The 18277-nt window shown below is 31.1% G+C and overlaps 1 protein-coding gene and 1 pseudogene across 5 annotated transcripts; one reads left to right on the top strand and one right to left on the bottom strand.

Moving 5' to 3' along the window:
- The first annotated feature begins 3560 nt into the window (after positions 1–3560).
- Positions 3561–5208, top strand: LOC102668407 (NAC domain-containing protein 2-like; annotated as a pseudogene).
- A 2931-nt stretch (positions 5209–8139) lies between these two features.
- On the bottom strand, positions 8140–13464 carry LOC100780958 (syntaxin-71-like). 5 transcript variants are annotated; one of them, NM_001254168.3, is made up of 9 exons: positions 13109–13459; positions 12847–12972; positions 12190–12349; positions 12008–12093; positions 11802–11870; positions 11673–11717; positions 11307–11369; positions 11127–11203; positions 8140–8497 (listed from the first exon to the last, which is right to left on the bottom strand). In NM_001254168.3, exons 1-9 carry the CDS (start codon positions 13262–13264, stop codon positions 8482–8484), a joined length of 798 nt encoding a protein of 265 aa, NP_001241097.1. In that variant the 5' UTR covers positions 13265–13459; the 3' UTR covers positions 8140–8481. The 5 variants fall into 5 exon arrangements, with proteins under 5 accessions (NP_001241097.1, XP_040869724.1, NP_001401574.1 ...); NM_001414645.1 differs by lacking the exon at positions 8140–8497 and adding an exon at positions 9687–11036; XM_041013790.1 differs by having other exon boundaries at positions 8236–8497; positions 11673–11870; positions 13109–13464.
- Between the last annotated feature and the right edge of the window lie 4813 nt (positions 13465–18277).

Genomic DNA, 18277 nt, shown 5'->3' with positions numbered 1-18277 from the left:
TGTATAATTAATAAAATATATTGGAATGCACAAGAACTCTATTTGATTTGCAGGTAGGGGTCGACAGGGAGAGGAATGAAAACCACAGGTGCAATATATTATATCCGACCAGACAACGACATTCGGAGTATCCGTCCATTCTATAGATTTACCGTCTTCTCCGCTAGCTACACAATTCGAATGCTTCTTTATAATTAAATTATAGTAATTCCCTTCAATCTATGCATGGTCTTCGCTTTCAAATTGTAAGTAGATCTAGCTTTCAATATTTTTAAATATAAATATAACATCTTATTATCCCAAAACGCGTTTTATTGTAGGATTTCAAAGACCCTAATGTTATGTGCTGGTATAAATATTTTCTGATGGTGGAAAAGTCCTATGCATGGGAAACTATATATATTAGACAGCATGCATAGACGTATTCACAAGTGAACATCCTTGAAATTAAAGAAACCTTTTTTATAGAAATTGTTAATAATAATGAGATGGTTTGAACTTACGAAACTCTATAATTACTTTAAGGTCCGAAACATGCAGGTGACAACCCAGTGAAAATGTTGAGTTGGTGAAAATATTGCCAGCTAAAAAGGCTGACATGGTAGCGTAACAGTCAATGTTTTTAAAAAAATATATTAAATACATATATTTTAAGGGTGTTGTTAATATTAGGACACACTGATTAAAAAATTATAAAAAATATTTATTTTAAAATTTATAAGAGAATATAAAAATATTATAAATAACATAATTTTATGTATTTTAATAAAAAAATATTTTAAGCTCATTTAAGATACTAATTATCATTTGTCATATTAAAAATAGATATAAACCTCAACATGATTTGTAAATTGATAATCATATATTGATGTCTTCCTCTTTTTTGATTATATATTTTTTTTATCAATAAATGTGTTAATTAACTTTTATTAGTGGAAGAGACTTAAACCCACAACATCTTCATCTTCATTTCTCTTGATCTTTCTTTGATCAGTAATTTTATAATTCCTTTTAATTACATCTTATGAATTGACCTGCAATTGTATTCATTATTATGGTCTTTGTTGGAAATTTTAGTGCTAGTATTTTAGTCTTACATGGGTTAAAATATGCATCGCTTAATGTAAAATATATAAAAAAATGTGACCAATATATTTAATGAAACACTTACGTTAGATCTAAGATTGATGGATTTTCCCTAATATTTCACCTTAATTCTCCAACATTGTTCAAGCCATGCACTATTTTCAATACTTCACTAGTAATATTTATCGTTTTCTTCTATTATTATCGATAAACTATTTTTACGAAATTGAAAACTCAGCTTTTATACGAACAATATCACGAGAAAGTTATATCAATCTATATCATGACAATAGCAAACGTTACACTTACACACTACACAAAACAGATTGCAACTTTCACACACATTTTGAGTAACAACATGTTACGTATATAATTTAAAACCTTGCGTAGTTTTAGACGCCATTCATTATATACAAGACAAATCTCGGAAGCCTCGGTTTGAACATTTATAATTCTTAGGTAAAAAAATTGAAATAAATAATTTTAAATTCTCTTATAATATCTTCCTACTAAGTTAAACGAATAGGACTGATCCGTCTACCTACCAATAACTGTGAGTGACTGTGAGGAGTGGGGCTTCTTGAAGGACTAATGGTTCATTAATTGATTGAAAGTGTAGTAGTGACATACAGTTGTGACTTGTCAAAACAGGTTGTTTATTAAGGGGAGAACAAAAACTGGGACATTTAATTGAATTGATTACTTCCAAGAAGAACAAACCAAATTACAGAATCAACTTGGTCTTGTAATGCTTATTCAGACTTCGTTCATGTTCTATTTCTTGGAATCTTGTGAAATAGGGTATCGGTACGGTAGGAATAACGCCAAATGCTAACGTCCTTCCGCCTGATTCCCATTGTTTTTGTAATCTAATAGCTCTATATTATTATTATTTTCTCTTCAAACCTTGCAAGAGAAACTCCCTGTTAGTATACATTTAGTAAACTATATGTCTCACTTTAATTCGTTTACATATCCTGATTAGATCAATTTATCATATAAAACCAAGTGTAAACCGGGTGAAGACACGGAGTATCGTACTAGTTTTAGCTTAATTCTTTGCATCTCAAAACTATATCAAAGTACAATACTTTGTACTGTATCCCTACTAGGAGTGTTTTTTTTTTTCAAACTCTTTTAGCTTCTTTTCCATACCAATATTCCTATAAAAATTAAACACTGTATTATGCTTAAAAAGAATGCTTTGAATGTCTCAAAATAAAGAGAATGCTTTGAATATGAGACACCTGAGAGAAGACAAAGTGCAGTTATGATCAATAATTTTCTAATTACCGCTTGAGATTGTGATAAATAATATATACCAATATGTAACATAAGTAGCATTATGTTGTTAAAATGTTAACCATTAAAACTTTAAACACCACTAGTAATGGGATTAATTCGCCTCTAAAGTGCAACTCCCTGAGCTAACCTTGTAAAAATTTGATAATCCTCTCCTGATTATGAGTTAGTTCTAATTCATTCTCAGGTTTGGTATTTCAATCAGAGCCGTGTTCCCAATCCGCAGAGCATTCTAGCTGGTACATCAACCATGTGGTTCCCATTGTAACAAAAGAAGTATTTCAAAAGGGAGGAACTGAGGAAGCTACCAAAATATTACTCTATCCCTTAGAATAATAAGCTCCAGTGATGTGCCCTTCACTTCGCTGCAAGAAAATGCTACATAGGAAAGTTGAATCAAGCTCGTGAGTCGTGACACTCATCTTGTACACGAATCATACCTAAGTGCTGGCTGACAAGAGTTATATTTACTAATGGATTGACAATAAGTAATTATATAAGTAGATGTTTTTGCTGCAAGTTGCAAATTGATTAACGACTTTTACGGATCTGGTGAATATTACCGTAAGCCAATTGAGATTTGAGAAGTCCATGTTTTTTAGGCCATGCCACCAATGATCTGAAGCAATAATTTCTCACATGTTTCTTCACAAATCTAATATAGCTACTTTTCCATTTGAACTTGACCCCCATACCCATGTGTGAACTTTACCTCATCTCAGCCCACTTAGCCATTGCCGCTGACTCATTACCCATGCAGAGAGGAGATTTTTCATCAATGACTCATGAACAAACACATAAATGAATTTGATATTACATTTTTATCCAAAACCTTAAGACTTAGGTTTATGGGTCTTCTCCTCATTAATATGATGCTCAATTTTTCTAATTCCAATCAATGTAAGACTTCAGCTCACACTTATATTCTAACATGTTTGGTCATATAACATGGCAAAAAATGGTTGCTTTCAGTCTCTTTTCCTTTCCCACACCTATTTAGTATTATATACATGATAATTGTCCCTCTCTGCATGACCAAGCAGCTTATATATATATATATATATAATCCATGCTCAGTGTTTCAAGCTTACAGCCATTTCGATCGATAATATCGGTAACTGACTGATACAGTTCCAAGGTTGTTCCTCTGGAGGCATCCTACCTTCATGTTCATGGACAAAGATGCTAATATAGAAATCCAACTCCCTCCCGGATTTAGATTCCACCCTTCTGATGAGGAGCTAATTGTTCACTATCTTAGAAACAAAGTCGCATCATCACCCCTTCCTGCTTCATTCATAACAGAAATAGATCTTTACAAGTATAATCCATGGGAGCTCCCAAGTCTCTGTAGCAATTACAATGTTTTAGTTTTTGTTTCATTCTTTTCTTGAAGGATAAGACTTTCGTTGTTGTTGTTAATGTTATGTTGAAATAGTAATCATACTAAAGGAATAGTACTTTTCATTTTGAACAGGCAAAGCTTTGTTTGGGGAGGATGAGTGGTATTTCTTTACTCCTAGGGACAGGAAGTATCCCAATGGAGTGAGGCCTAATAGACCAGATGCTTCTGGTTATTGGAAGGCTACTGTGAATGACAAACCCATTTTCACTTCCTGTGGGATGAAGAGCATTGCAGTGAAGAAGGCCCTTGTGTTCTACAAGGGTCGTCCGCCAAAAGGATCTAAAACAGACTGGATCATGCATGAGTATAGGTTGCATGATTCTATGATCTCGAATTCAAGGCAGAGAGGGTCCATGAGAGTAGGTCAATTGCATCATTCCAATTTTTCAATGTGGTGGTTTTTTGTGACCAATAGAGTAAATTATTGAGGGAATTCTCAATTGCATTTCATTGACACTGTATTGTACCTTAGTACATTTATAGAGTCTATTTACAATTGATCGATAAGAGATCAGATCTATCTTAATCAAAACTAAGTTGCAACAAATAGATAAGACCTACATTTAAATTACAGGATCAACTAATAGATAAGATACTAGTACATAAGATTAAGATTACAGCATCATGCTGATCCATTAGAGTGATAGTATGTAAGTTTTGACAATATCTTGTTTTTATTTGTCCCTTTGCATCAGCTGGATGAGTGGGTGTTGTGCCGAGTTCGACAAAAGACTATCAGCCCAAAAAGCATTTTGGAAGACTCAAATGAACCTATTTATGAACCAACAAGCCACTTTCAACAAATGAGTGTGAACTCAAATCCTGAAGCAGTTAAAAACTCTGCACAGTGAATATCCAATGTTGCCTTATATTCTGGCTTCTAAGAGTGCTCTGCCTAATTCTATTGGCATGACCTCGAGCTCGGGCTTTGGTTGTAATGATGATTTAGAAACATATGCTTCATTGCATGATGACAACTTAAATAAGATAATAATAGGAGCACAGTTCATGGCACCTGTAGCTGAGGACTTGTTTAATCCACTGAAGAGAAGAAACATTGAAGAGAACGAGTTGGACTTGTATGCTCCCCTCAATAAAAAACCAAGGGAAGTTGTTGATTTGGGGAAACAAAGACTTGAGAAAGATGTCAACAAAGGCTACAATTTCAATAACTTTGACCAGTGGACTTCCATCATGCAACCCCAAGAGCTTAATAGCTTGGCCTTTACCAAATATGCATGAATAGTTTAGGTGCATGTACATGCTTGTTTGTGTGAATACGTAGAACCTGTGGAGCTCTTTCTGCATGAGATGGAGAGATAGTGAATTCTATATATCGAAATAAGAAAGAATGCAGTTGGTTTTTGTTCGTGCAGTGTGTGTGATTATTCTTTTCAGTAAGCAGAAATAATGTATAAAGGTGAAATGGTAAGGCATTTGCTATACTTAGTTATAGGATATTATTTCATCTGTTTGCTTAGCAGTATAGGTGATGTATGAGAGGTAGAATAAAGTTCCATGCAACTGAGTTGGTGATTGTATCATGCTTTGAGATTAATTTATGGAATGAAGTATTTCTTGCAAATCCTTTCTTATTTTATGACCGGTAAAAACGTTATTTGTGAAAAGTGAAAATTTCCTGTACTAGAAAACTAGCGTTTTGAAAAATCATTATGTGACGGCTTTTTGGATCTGTCGCTAAGTTACCGAATCAAACTAGCACAATGTCTTGCGGAATGTAATTAAAATTACGCCTCCGCTTGAATACTTAAAATTAATTCCAGTTTAAGAATATCATTGTAGTGAGGTCTGGGAATTGGAATTATTACTTACTTGTTAGCTTTTTGCTAATTTGTTAGCTTTTTGTTAGCAGGAAGATTCGAATCCACAACAGATTCATCTCTCTCCCTTCATCATTTGTCACCAAATTAATTTTATATTTTTCAATTTTTTAAATAGGTAATTTGTCCTTTATTCTTTCTCTTTAAAACACATCCTTAAATACCTTAATGATTAACCACGACGCCACCTTCGAACGGAAGATTTAATGGTTTGATAAGATATTATTATCAACAAACCATGAAACTACGAGAGGACCTGACAATAGTTACTTATTTTAAAATAGGACTATTGCTTCCTACACTTTCCAGTTGCTTCCTGCTCTCCCTTTTTATCTTTTGGAATGACCAATCTAGAATGTAAAATTCCATTCTGAAATGCACTCCCTTTTTCACTTTTCACGATGTCCAATCAAGAAGGTTAAAAAAACATTCCAAAAAGAATGCAGAAAGCAACTTGGGGGATGCAAGAATCAACGGCCTTAAAATAGATTTAAACTACATCTTAACCATTCAAGATTGGGCTCTATGTTAAGCTCAATAAAGGAATGGGCCAATACTAGATTTTGAAGTGAAAGGGAGGACTAAAGTGGTAGTCTGGCAGAGAGCGATTGACCCATTTAGGTTACTTTTTTCAAAAAAAAATTATTGGTTCATTTTAAAATAAATTATTCACATGAGTATGTTTTTGACTCAAAAAAAGATAAAATAACTATTTTGGCTTGCTGTTCTTTTTTTTTTTTTACTAAAAAATTGAGAAAGACTTCCACGTAAATCATATTTTACAATTGTTGGTTCAAGAACAACAACTTTGTCATGTCCCATCAATGCAAAAACAATAAATTTATTTTGATGGTTACCATGTGTTGTTTCCTCACAGCAGGCCATGTCTGGTTGATGGAGAAACAACAAAGTTAACGAAGTAGCAATTTAAAATTGTTGGTTTGTCACGTCAGTGTTCAACAATTTGAAATTGCTAGTTCGTTGATACAGCAACCTGCAACTACTAGTTCGTGTGCGTGCATCTCGAGTTTGGGATAAAAAATTGTAAAAACAACAATTTGCATTAACATGATTTGTAACTATAAATATAGCTTCCTTTCGGTCTTCTTCACACATTCAACAGATACATCAAAGGCTTGAGTATTTTCTTATCAATTCTTTTTTTATATGTTAAGAGATAGATGTTATGCATTTGTATAATTAGATGAATATGTAATATATGTTTTTCAAATTAGCACTTATAACTCAATTAGCACCATAAAAATGTTTCATGTGAAAAAAATTTAAAAGTAATGTTTCAAATAAGAATAATGTAAGAACTACAAAACATGTACTTGACTTTCAAATTTTAGAAGCTAGCCAAACTTGATGATTGGTACAAAGAGAACCCACCTATTCTAAAATATCTCAAAGTATCAAACCACAAAAGAAGAAAGTTAAACAATAAAGTGAAAACAACACAATTGGTTCTCATTATTTAACATGTAAAAATTATTATTTTAACTTGGGGAATCAACATTTTATATTTGTTGGATCAAAGTTATTTTTATGGGACCTTCTGCATTGATGGAACACAACAAGTGACCTCAAGGCAATAATAACAAGACTACACAATTTTTAACACATGAATTTAATTTCTATTCAGTTTAAGTTTTTAAGAAAAAAAATTAGTAGAGAAAATTACAAAAGATCAACTTATGAAAAAAAAATTAGGTACAAAAAATTTATTTTAGTAGTGAAAATAAATTTCAAATTTTAAAAAATGAATTTTTTTAACTACACATACTAAAATCACTTATAACTGTTGAGGGGTCTAACTCAATTAGTTAAGTAAGATGCGTGAGTTGTTGTAAACTTCCTAACACTTCTCACACATACAAAAATCACTTATAATTCAATTAGCACCATAACAATGTTCCACGAGTGAAACAACACAATTGAATCTCATTATTTAACATGAGTAAAAATTATTTTAACTTGGAGAGTCAGCATTTTGCATTTAATGGATCAAATTCAAGAGCATTCTGCATCGGCAAGACATGATCTGCTACGATGAGACAACACATGGTGATTCTAATAGTTGTTTTGTCATTTTTTAGTCAAAACAGACCCATATCAATCATTTGTTTTAGAATTAACCCATAATAAAATTATAAAAATGACCCAAATAGATCAATCACTCCAGGTAGAGAATTTATCAACCCATTTGACCCGAATGAGTGATAATTCCTTAAAATAGATGATGAGGTTTGTAAACCACACATTATTTATTTCAATGCCTGAATTGTTAGTTTATCACTACTAAATTCATATATAAACACGAGTTTTTTTTGCTACATATGAACATGATAGAAATGACAATGTGAATACATGATTTTTAATCAATATACATAGAAATGTGCAATGGAATTGTCCACACAGATCACACGATTTTACGTTAGAAAAGTAATGATCAGGACGAACAAATGACAGTAAAATTAATGCCAATCGATTTATCCTTTTTTAGCCTCATCGTGATTTTAGCCCGTTAATTTCAATTTTCATTCCACCTCTGGAATCCCCTTCTGTCTTCCGCTCTAAATGAAAATAGATTACTTGAAATATCCTCAAGGCAAACATTGAATTAGTATATTACACAAGTATAAATACAAATCTACACTGTTTGACATAATACGGCGACATATAGATCTGTTGATAAAGGACAAGTGCATCTCTCAAGTTGCAGGAACAAGTCCAAAAATATTGTTTTAAAAAGAAGCAGACACGAGTCACACCACGATATTACCAAGAAAATACAAGAAATACTGATAAGCCATACAAATTGATCTAATGGTCTTCTATGCCGTATCATTTCTTTAGCACGCTGCAATAAAAGAACGGCAAGTAAGAGAAGGTATCTCAAGAAGCATAAAGAAACACACAAGACAAGTAAAAGTCATCTCAATTCAAACTCATGCTATGATATTAAAGATCTCGACGATGCTATCAGGAAAGAAACACGAAACAATGAATCTGTTTGATAATAATATATTTATTTTATTATATGATAACTATGAAATTTGAGTTAATTCCATAGTCAATCTTTGTTAAGAATGATTGCAATTTCTTTATTTTATTATTGTTTTTAATGAAATAATAAATAAATTAATATATTTTCAGTTTTTTATTAGGAGAAGTTAAAAGAAGAAGATTTCAAGTGCTTTAGAGAAAAATTGATGCAAAAATTAAAAGAATTGAATAATCCGCTTAGCGTGCAATCCAGGCTTAGCGCACACCTTCGCTAAGCTGGAAAACTCAGGCTTAACGTGAAAAAGACTCACGAGAAAGTCCAAAGACGCACTTAACGCGAGAGTCTGTGCAAGGTCGCATGGAAATTAAGCTACCTTAGATCTACAAAAGGAGTATCAAGTAAAGGAGCAAGAAACTCAGGACTCTCTAGTGAATACATCCTAAATCTGAGTCTCTCTAATAGAGGAAATCCTTTTTCTATGTCTATTATTCCCTTTTCTTCCTCTATCCATCCCTCTTCTTCTATCTACATCAATTCCTAAAATATAAAGTCTCCCATAACAATGAGAGGCTAAACTCACTTAGTTAGGGCCTGACAAGTCTAAAAAGTCAAAAAATGTATTGTATGTTTCATATCTATCAATTCAAACAGGTGTTTTCTTTCCTATTATCCTTTCTTATTTTAATTTCATGTATCATTCATCATTGCATCATCTTTAGGGGTTAGACCCTCGAAAGAGGATAATCCTTAATACAAATACAAAGAAGGTCTTATAGGCATCAATTTTAGGAATTAGTCGCTCGAAAGAAGGTAATTTCTAATAGAACTCAAAGGAAGGGATATCTTACTAAAATCATTGCTAGACATAGAGTGATTGCATTATGCCCATGCATTAAAGCAAACATCTAAAATTAAAACTTCATGAATTTTATCTATTAAGTCGTTGCAAAGACATTTGAGAGATAGATAGATAAGATAGACTTCTCATCGTGAGACATCAAGGGCAATGTCATCGTGAGACATCAAGGACAAGTATATTCTAAAATAATACATATTAGGCAAATAAGACATGCTAGGTCTCAATAGTATCAGATTCTGAATTTATCTTTTTATCATCGTATTTATCCTTTAATTTTCTTATCTTTTACATTAAAATTTATTATCTATTTTATCTTCTACTTTTTTTATCTTTATCATCTTTTGATTTAAATCTTTTATCTTTTCTATCTTCTATTTTTTATTTTTAAATCTCATATCTTTTCTTTTAAATCTTTATCTTATCTCCTACCTCTCTTTATCTTCTATCTTAAATTCTTTATCTCTTGCTTGTAAATTGGACTTGCATCAATCTAAGTACAAACGAAGTCCCTGTGGATTCGACACTCGGAACTCCGAATACTTTATTATTTGTGACAAATTGGTACACTTGCCAACGAGTTAAAGTATAGATGTGACACTATATTTCAACAACACTGCATTTGAAAAATGATTCATACTGTAGTTTTTATTTTTATATTCAAAATAGAGAATATAAGTGAATAAATGGAAAATAAATACATCACCCCAAGGTTAACAAATCAAAAGATAACATGAATATGATCCCTGCACATGTAGTTAAGCTTTTTTATCTGTCGGTGTCATTACTAACTTCTCAGAAGTCAGAAATTCATTTGGTCGGAAAGTTGCTAATAACCATTTCAAATTTTAGTTTTGGTAGATAAATTCTTATGCAGTAAGCCAGCAATGGAAATGAAACAATCGCACAAGTATATGATAGACTATTTATTATTAACTAGATCACCATCAAATAGGGTTAGAGAAACATTTATCAACAAAAACATATCATCAAAGCACTTATGTAGCTATGTAAAACTTTGAGCTTCTCCCCTCGGATGTATAAAATAAAGCCTTGCATAAACATGTATTGTACTCCTCTAATTTCAAAGAATGCCCAATCAAACTTAAAGCAGACCATAACTTCCCCCCAATTAAAGGAAAGAATTCTAGTAGAGTAAGGGAAACATTATTTTTTATTATGGCAGAGATAAGGGGTATCTTGATATGGATCAAAAAGAAAAAAGATAAGTGAGAATTGAATTTCAGAAAACTAAGCAAAGGGGTAGTACTAGGAAGGGAATATAATGAGAATAATTTATACAGTGAAGGCTACATTGTCATGACATGAATACAGGTTGCGGAATAGATATTCCTTTGTTTGATCTAAGTTTAGAAAAAATTTATTCCCTGGTATAAGTCAGTCTCGGGAAAACTAAAAATAGGTTTCCATGTGGCAATGGATTTTCATTCCCATGCGATAGGTCTTCAAAGATGCATTCCCATGTGTAGTAGAGAGAATAAAACTTTTATTCAAGAAGAGGCACACAAGGCAGTCCTAGAATATGAACTGAGATATAAATCCACACAAGAAAAGAGAAGGAACTAGCATATATTTTAATCTGTAGAAAAGAGATAAGAACCTTACTTGTACAAATAAGCAGCAATTCCCAAAATTATAATCAACAAAACAATATCAATACAAAAGTTTCGACTGGATCGAAGCTGGACGAGAACCAAAAAACCATATAAGATTCAATATAAAATCTGTCACTGATGCAACTGAAAATTGATGAGAATCTAAGACTAAGAGTAGCAGATAAAAAACCTGGTTCACTGTATCTCTAAGTCTAACATTGGTATTTTTAAGGTCAGAAGATGCCCTGTCCACCTGTAAAGACAACAAAAAACAGTGCCTTATTAACTTCAACTTACTAATTCCAGTTTTGAAGACTTTGATTTCCTTTCCAGGTATTTCGGCTTAAGGGTAAAAAAAAAAACTTCGTACCCCATTGCCCAAAGGCTCTTCGCTATGCGAAGGTATGGGAGAGGGATATTGTACGCAGCCTTATCCTTGCATATGCAAAGAGGCTGTTTCCGGATTCGAACCCATGACCAACAAGTCACCAAGGCACAACTTTACCGCTGCACCAGGGCTCGCTTAAGGGTACAGGAAGAAATTGACAAATCTCACCTTAGTATCAATCTCGTCCATCAGTGGAACTTGTCTATCCAGTTCCTGTATTTGGTACATAAATAATGAACTTAAATGTGGGGGGGGACACAAAAAGAAAGAGAAAGACAAACACAACAGGAATCTGACCTCATTCATATCATGTGCCATGTTTTTCAAAGTATCCAATCCTTCTGCGATCATATCCAAACCTTGATCCTAAAGATGGTTCATATAATTAGATTTGAAACCATGTCTAGAACAACATTCAACATATATATATATATACACATCATGCAAAAGATGATAGCAAAAACTGTCAGTCTTTCTGGTTGCAACTGCTAAAAGTTACTTGCCTGTTTCATTTTACGCATTTCGTACTCTTTCCTGAATCCACTTGATTCTTCAGTTTGTTGGAAGTATTCATCATCGAATTTCCCATCTGGAATTGACAAGATACACAAAAATGAATGGATGACCATCAATTAAAAAGTCTCCCATTGATAAACTTCTATGAGACATGGATAATTTCAATTACCTGAATCAAATTTAATTCCAGGACGTGAGGCTGAAGCTGCCCAACTTCCACTTTGTTTGGATGCTGCAGGGGTCCCATCTGGGATAGCTTGAATCCTATCCGGCAATGCAAGAGCCAAATCATTACGGGCAGCAAATTCTTGTGATGAAAGCCCCTTTACCTGCAATAATACATTGTACCATGCATTGGACAAAGGTATAACCCCATTAATTTTGAACATTTGCATGCCAGTGCCATTAAGTCATTAATTGTTAAAAAAGACAATCAAGCTATTGAGAGAACATACATGCCAAATAAAATAAGTCAACAATTTCTGGAAATAGTCAGAACTACATACAGAATCAACAACAAATCCACTCCATTCCTAGATGGATAGGTGCAATTGTAAAACTCGAAGTTGAATTTATTTTTTTAACTTGTCTTCTCATTGCCAAATTTTATCATAAAACAACAAAAGTAAATAAATAATCTTTTCAGATAACATGTTATTAGCTAGATATCTCTATTACTGCAAAAATCATGAACTTTCTCTTCACTTCAGTTGAAAATGCCAGCTACAGGATTTTTTGACAATTCACAATCACAATACTTTACGAATTCAATCAACCAGAGCTAAGACAGATATCATATGCAATGACTGCAATTCATAGTTCCAACCTTTTTCATAGCCAATCTCTGCAACTTGGGAACCTCCTCCAACAACCTAGCCTTGGTTCGACGAATCTCGGCATTGATCGCCACAGTGGATGCCTTACTTTTCTCCTTGGAAGCGGTATCTGCTTTCTGCACAAAATTGACTCCACATACTATCACACATGTTTGGGAGATGAATAAAAAAAATCGATAATTCTCACGAATTAGGGCACAAATTTCCTCATTTAGTAATGAATTTGAAAAAAAAAGTGAAGGGAAGTGTGACCTGAAGTAAGGCCTCAATGTCGGCGTCGACGGAGGCGTAGAGTTTGGCGAATGCATCGTCGGAGGAGAGATTAGAGTCCCTTTGGCTTTGGACGTCGTATTTGTCGTACTTTTTGCAAATGGAATCAACTCTGGTGAGAATGTCGATGACGCTCATGGTGTGGTGTGGTCTTGTTAATGTTCTGAATATTGTTGTTGTCTTGTCGAGTCCACCACGGTTACAGATCAGTGGACAGCTTGATCCATTTGTTAAACTGAACACACACACAGACACAGACTGTTACACCGTCCAGCCTGTAACAACTATGTCTATGAACACCAACTTCTTTCTTCCTTGTTGCTTCATCATGATCGTGTTTTTTTTTCAAAATTACTGGATTGTTTAATTTTTTTTTTAATGGTGAATTAATTCTCTAAATTTATATTTTACTGTCATTTTAGTATATTTGAAATTTTAAAAAATAATAAGTCTTTGAAATATTTTAAGATTTCATTCAATCTTTGAAATTAACTTTTTTTTTAATTTTAATCCTAAACTTATATTATTATTATCCCTCTAAATTTTTGAATTAGGAATCAAAATGAGAAAAATAAATTATTTTCAAGGCTTAAATGAAATTTTTTTAAAAATTAAGGAATTAAGTAAGTTTTCTTTGATTTGAAGAAATAAGGGCCATTTGTTTCACAAATAAATTTTTTAGTTTTGGGAATATTTTTTCCTGAAAATATAATATGAGAATGTTATTTCTGAGTATTATTAAAAAAATATATGATTAATTGTTAAAATTGATTGTGATTCTTTTTTATATTTTTAAGAATGATTAAAACATATGTTTAGTTGAGTTATTTTTTTATGGGAATATATATTACTTAAATATCTTTATTACAAAAGCTATTGTTATACTCCTTGTTTCCTCTCCTATGTCTTGACAAATATGATAATTGAGGTAACATAAATTAAACTAAGTTATTTACATGAACATTAATGGAGATGCTCTAAAATAAAGAAAAATATATAAATACAAAGATACTTAAAAAAATATGAGTATGTTTTTTAGTTGACTTTAAATTTAAATAAACAGACAATAAGAAATTAACTTTTTTTTAATCTTTGAAATTAACTTCTGCTGACTTAAAACAATTGAATAAGCCTTTGAAATATTTTAAGATTTCATTTAATCTTTAAAATCAACTCTCTTTTTTCATTTTAGTCTCTAAACTTAAATTATTATTATCGCTTAAGTTTTTGAATTAGGAATCAATGAGAAAAACTAATTATTTTTAAGGACTTAAATGGAAATTAAAAAAAAATCAAAGGTACCTAAATTTCTTATAGTATGATTTGAAGTACCTTCAAAACAGACTCATATCCGTCAAGCAAGTGCACAGAACAATGCAGAAGGAAATGACTAGGAACAAGAGGCTTATTAATTAATAAGCAGGCATAAATACTAGGATCCAACCAAATATATGTACTAGAATTCAAGTTTGCAACTTCTTGCTAGCAATCACTCCCTCTCAACTGTCACCTTAAAACTAAAGTCTAAACACCAAAGTCATTTGAAGACCGGAAACAGGTAGCGTAACCATTCATTGGCATAGGATTCCGTAACAAAAGGCACAACAATTGTTTTTCCAACAAGAAAGGCATCCACAAGTTGAATAACAAGTCATATAGCAATTAGCAACCAACCACCCCCTCTCCCTTACAATAATAATCAAGATTAAGAGATTTATCTAACTCATAATAGCATTCACCTATATAACACTACCAAGTCCAATGGTGGAGGGACCCTTCTCCCATTGATCGTGCAGCAATTTCTCGTGATCTTGTTTTTACCCTACCCTCTTTATGGTCATGATCTTGTACCAATCTCTTCTTGTCCTATCACCATACCACATCAACTCGAAGGTCCACCAAATAGTATTCATGAAAGGGATTAGAAATTGAATTAGTACTGTGTGTTTATCTCAAACAACCGTCGTTCAAGCAAAAATAATAAATTGTTACTTCTCACAAAATAACACTTCGAAATTCATGAAACATAAACCTAATGGGTTCACAAACATGCCCTTATTGTTGAGAAAAGAAACTCTTGAACGTTCCCAGGAAAACGTGTACGAGCCGTTCATGATTATCATTGCACCACATAGTCAGAAATGGTGTCACAATTAATAGTTTCTACAAATTAACATTTCAGACAAAATTTATATGTACGATCTATGCTAAAATAATGCCATCAAACCTTATTTTATTTTTAAACTTTTTGAGTTGTAAATTTAGAACAAACAATATATATACTAATAATATAAATATTTTTGTACCATCGTCGAATCAAAGATCGTTGGATATGATAAATTTATTTATTTTTATAATAATTAACTTAAAAGTTATATTAATAATAATTTTTAATTGATCGAAGGTATGAAAAAAATTATGTTTATAGTCAATAAAAAGTAAAAACTTAAGTTTATTGAATTCAATATTATAATTAAGCAATCATTATAACATTACACTTTTATTAAATAATAGGATTAATTCATTCAAATTATCTTGCAATATGGAAAGTAAGAATCAAACTTTAGAAGGACAATAGTATCATTATTAACTTACCAAATACTTCTATGCAAAGTCAATAGATTCAAAGTTTCACAACTAATCAATGTCAAGTCTTAATTATAACAGAATTTTATATATATATTTCAATTTGGTTCTAATTATAAATCAACATAAAAACATACATTACAAGAAAGATAAAATTTTCAATTGCTTTGTGAATTGCCCAACAAAATCATCTCAATAATATTTTCGCAAGTAGACACATTTTTTAAACTTTACAACGAGACAGTATATAAAACACACAATGGACATTAAATAACACAAAATTGCATAATTAATCAATTTCACACATTAATTTAATTCTAAGTGTTTAGGCTTAACCTATACTATGATCCAACACAAATATTATACACACGAGTTCCCAACACAAGAAAAAAAAATACAAAAATATAGAAGAGTGTATTAAGAAAGAAGATGGTGTAAAAGAAGTTATTATCACTTCTAAAACCGAATAAGTCACTCATAAAACAAAGTCCAACGATTTTCATGAATTTGGCATTATAAAAATTTCTAATAATTAATTAATGCTAATTGATTTAATAAATCGATCTAACATTAATCAATCTAACAGTGGACCTAAATTAAAGCACTACTGCATATGCTCTCGTTGTATTGTTCTTTGTGAATTAGGTCCACTGTCAGCACACATGTATGGCCCTTTGTTTCTGTCTTTTCCTTGCAGTGCAATAGTGCATCGTATATTATTTATTTACCACATGCTAACATTTTTGTCGATTTTTATCAATGTTAAAGCAACTTTTGCGTTTCTTCTGCTTTCCTTTATATTATTAAGTATTAACAAAAAAGAGAGGATTTTACTTTATTGAGTTAAATGCTTTAAATTTTTTCTTAATAAGAGATAAAGCGTTATGTCCACATGCCATGGCCATAATATTGCTACTAAAGAACGTGTCGATCATTGTTAGGGAAGGTAGACACACACTAATTAAACTACAAAATTTAATGTCTATATATTAAGAGTGTTAATTTTATATTGTTATTTATTTAAAAATTACTATTTAAATTATTTCAAAAATTAATAAATTTATCATGCATAATTTTGATTAAATGTGTCTATAAATTTTTTTTACAATGTATAACCCTTCTTCTCCAAATTAAAACCCACAAGAATAAACTTTCACCCGCGACTCGTTCCCGTCAATTATATCAATAGGGCCTTGAACTTTTCTTTTGTTAAAGTCAACCAGATATAATTCGGAAGATACATTTATATTTTTTTATTATGGGAAAGATACATAAATATTGAACACGAGGACCATGTGCTGAATGTATCTTCATCTCCGTGTTTTTATTGCTCAAAATCACAATTTAGTGAGCATGTATTGTTAATGTAAAAGTAAAAGTTTTATGTTGTTAATTAATAAGAATATTTTTTGACAGCAAATTTTTAATGTACTTTACATGTAGATATTATAAAAATTAATAAATAAATTTATTATAAATAATAATTTGTAATTAAATAACTTAAACTGACAGTGCATGTATTGTTATTTTTAATCATGCAGACTTTATACTATAACATTATACTTGACATGTAAGAGTGGTGCGTTAATTGTTTACCTAAAAGCAAGCTTGCATGCATGGATTACTTATTACTTATTAGGTGAATGTGATTTTATCCATCCCTTTGATCCGGCTCAGTTAGAAGTAGATTTTAACATGTTTGAGTTTTGAAATTAGATTTGTATTTTTAAGCAGGTTCAAATTATATTTTAGGTCATTATTTTGGGTACATTTTTTTAAACAAATATTTCAGGTCATTTTAATTCACTTTAGTATTTAATTGCACTGTAAAACAATTTTTCACACTGTTATCCAATAACCACTTTTTAAATTATTTTAGTTAATAAATTTATATTACATGATAATAAGTCATAATTAGATGATTGTTTAAATTTTTTTATATTATTAATGTATAACATTTTTTTCTTTTTTATATGTTTTTTTTAAATATAAGTTTTATCAACGATAGCGTATCTTATCTTAATCTTGATATACAATAGCAACAAGTTTTTTTTTTAAAAAAAAAAATCTACCTAAAACGAGGATAATTAAGTAATTGTTGGATAACTATTAATTATTTAATTGGTTTTATTATTTTCATATTGTTGTTTCACGTTTTGTTTAGTGCTCAAGAGAAGTACTAACAATATATTTTTTTTACTCACTCTTTTAAGCACCTACTTTTTTTATTATTAGCAACCTCTAAATTAACCCAGTATTTATAGTCATAATTTATATATTTGTGTACTACTTCAATTTTAGCATGAGTAATATGCTTATTATTTTATATTTTAAGCCAAATTCACTTATATTTTTTATGAGCTAAAAAGTACATTTCACAATTTCACATATTGCATGAAGTACTGCAAACTATTTATAGGTTTTTTTCTTCTTCTATTATCAGCATATTTAGTTAATTACAAACATTTAATTTCTTTAGTTTACCTCTCTTTAATGTCATAATTCATTTTGTTTCGGTCATAATTCATTTTGCCAATGATTTATTAATTTTGATTATGTTATTTA

This window comes from Glycine max, chromosome 3 (assembly GCF_000004515.6).
Source record: "Glycine max cultivar Williams 82 chromosome 3, Glycine_max_v4.0, whole genome shotgun sequence".
In the NCBI taxonomy this organism is placed as follows: Eukaryota; Viridiplantae; Streptophyta; class Magnoliopsida; order Fabales; family Fabaceae; genus Glycine; species Glycine max.
This window is presented reverse-complemented; position numbering and strand designations above follow the sequence as displayed.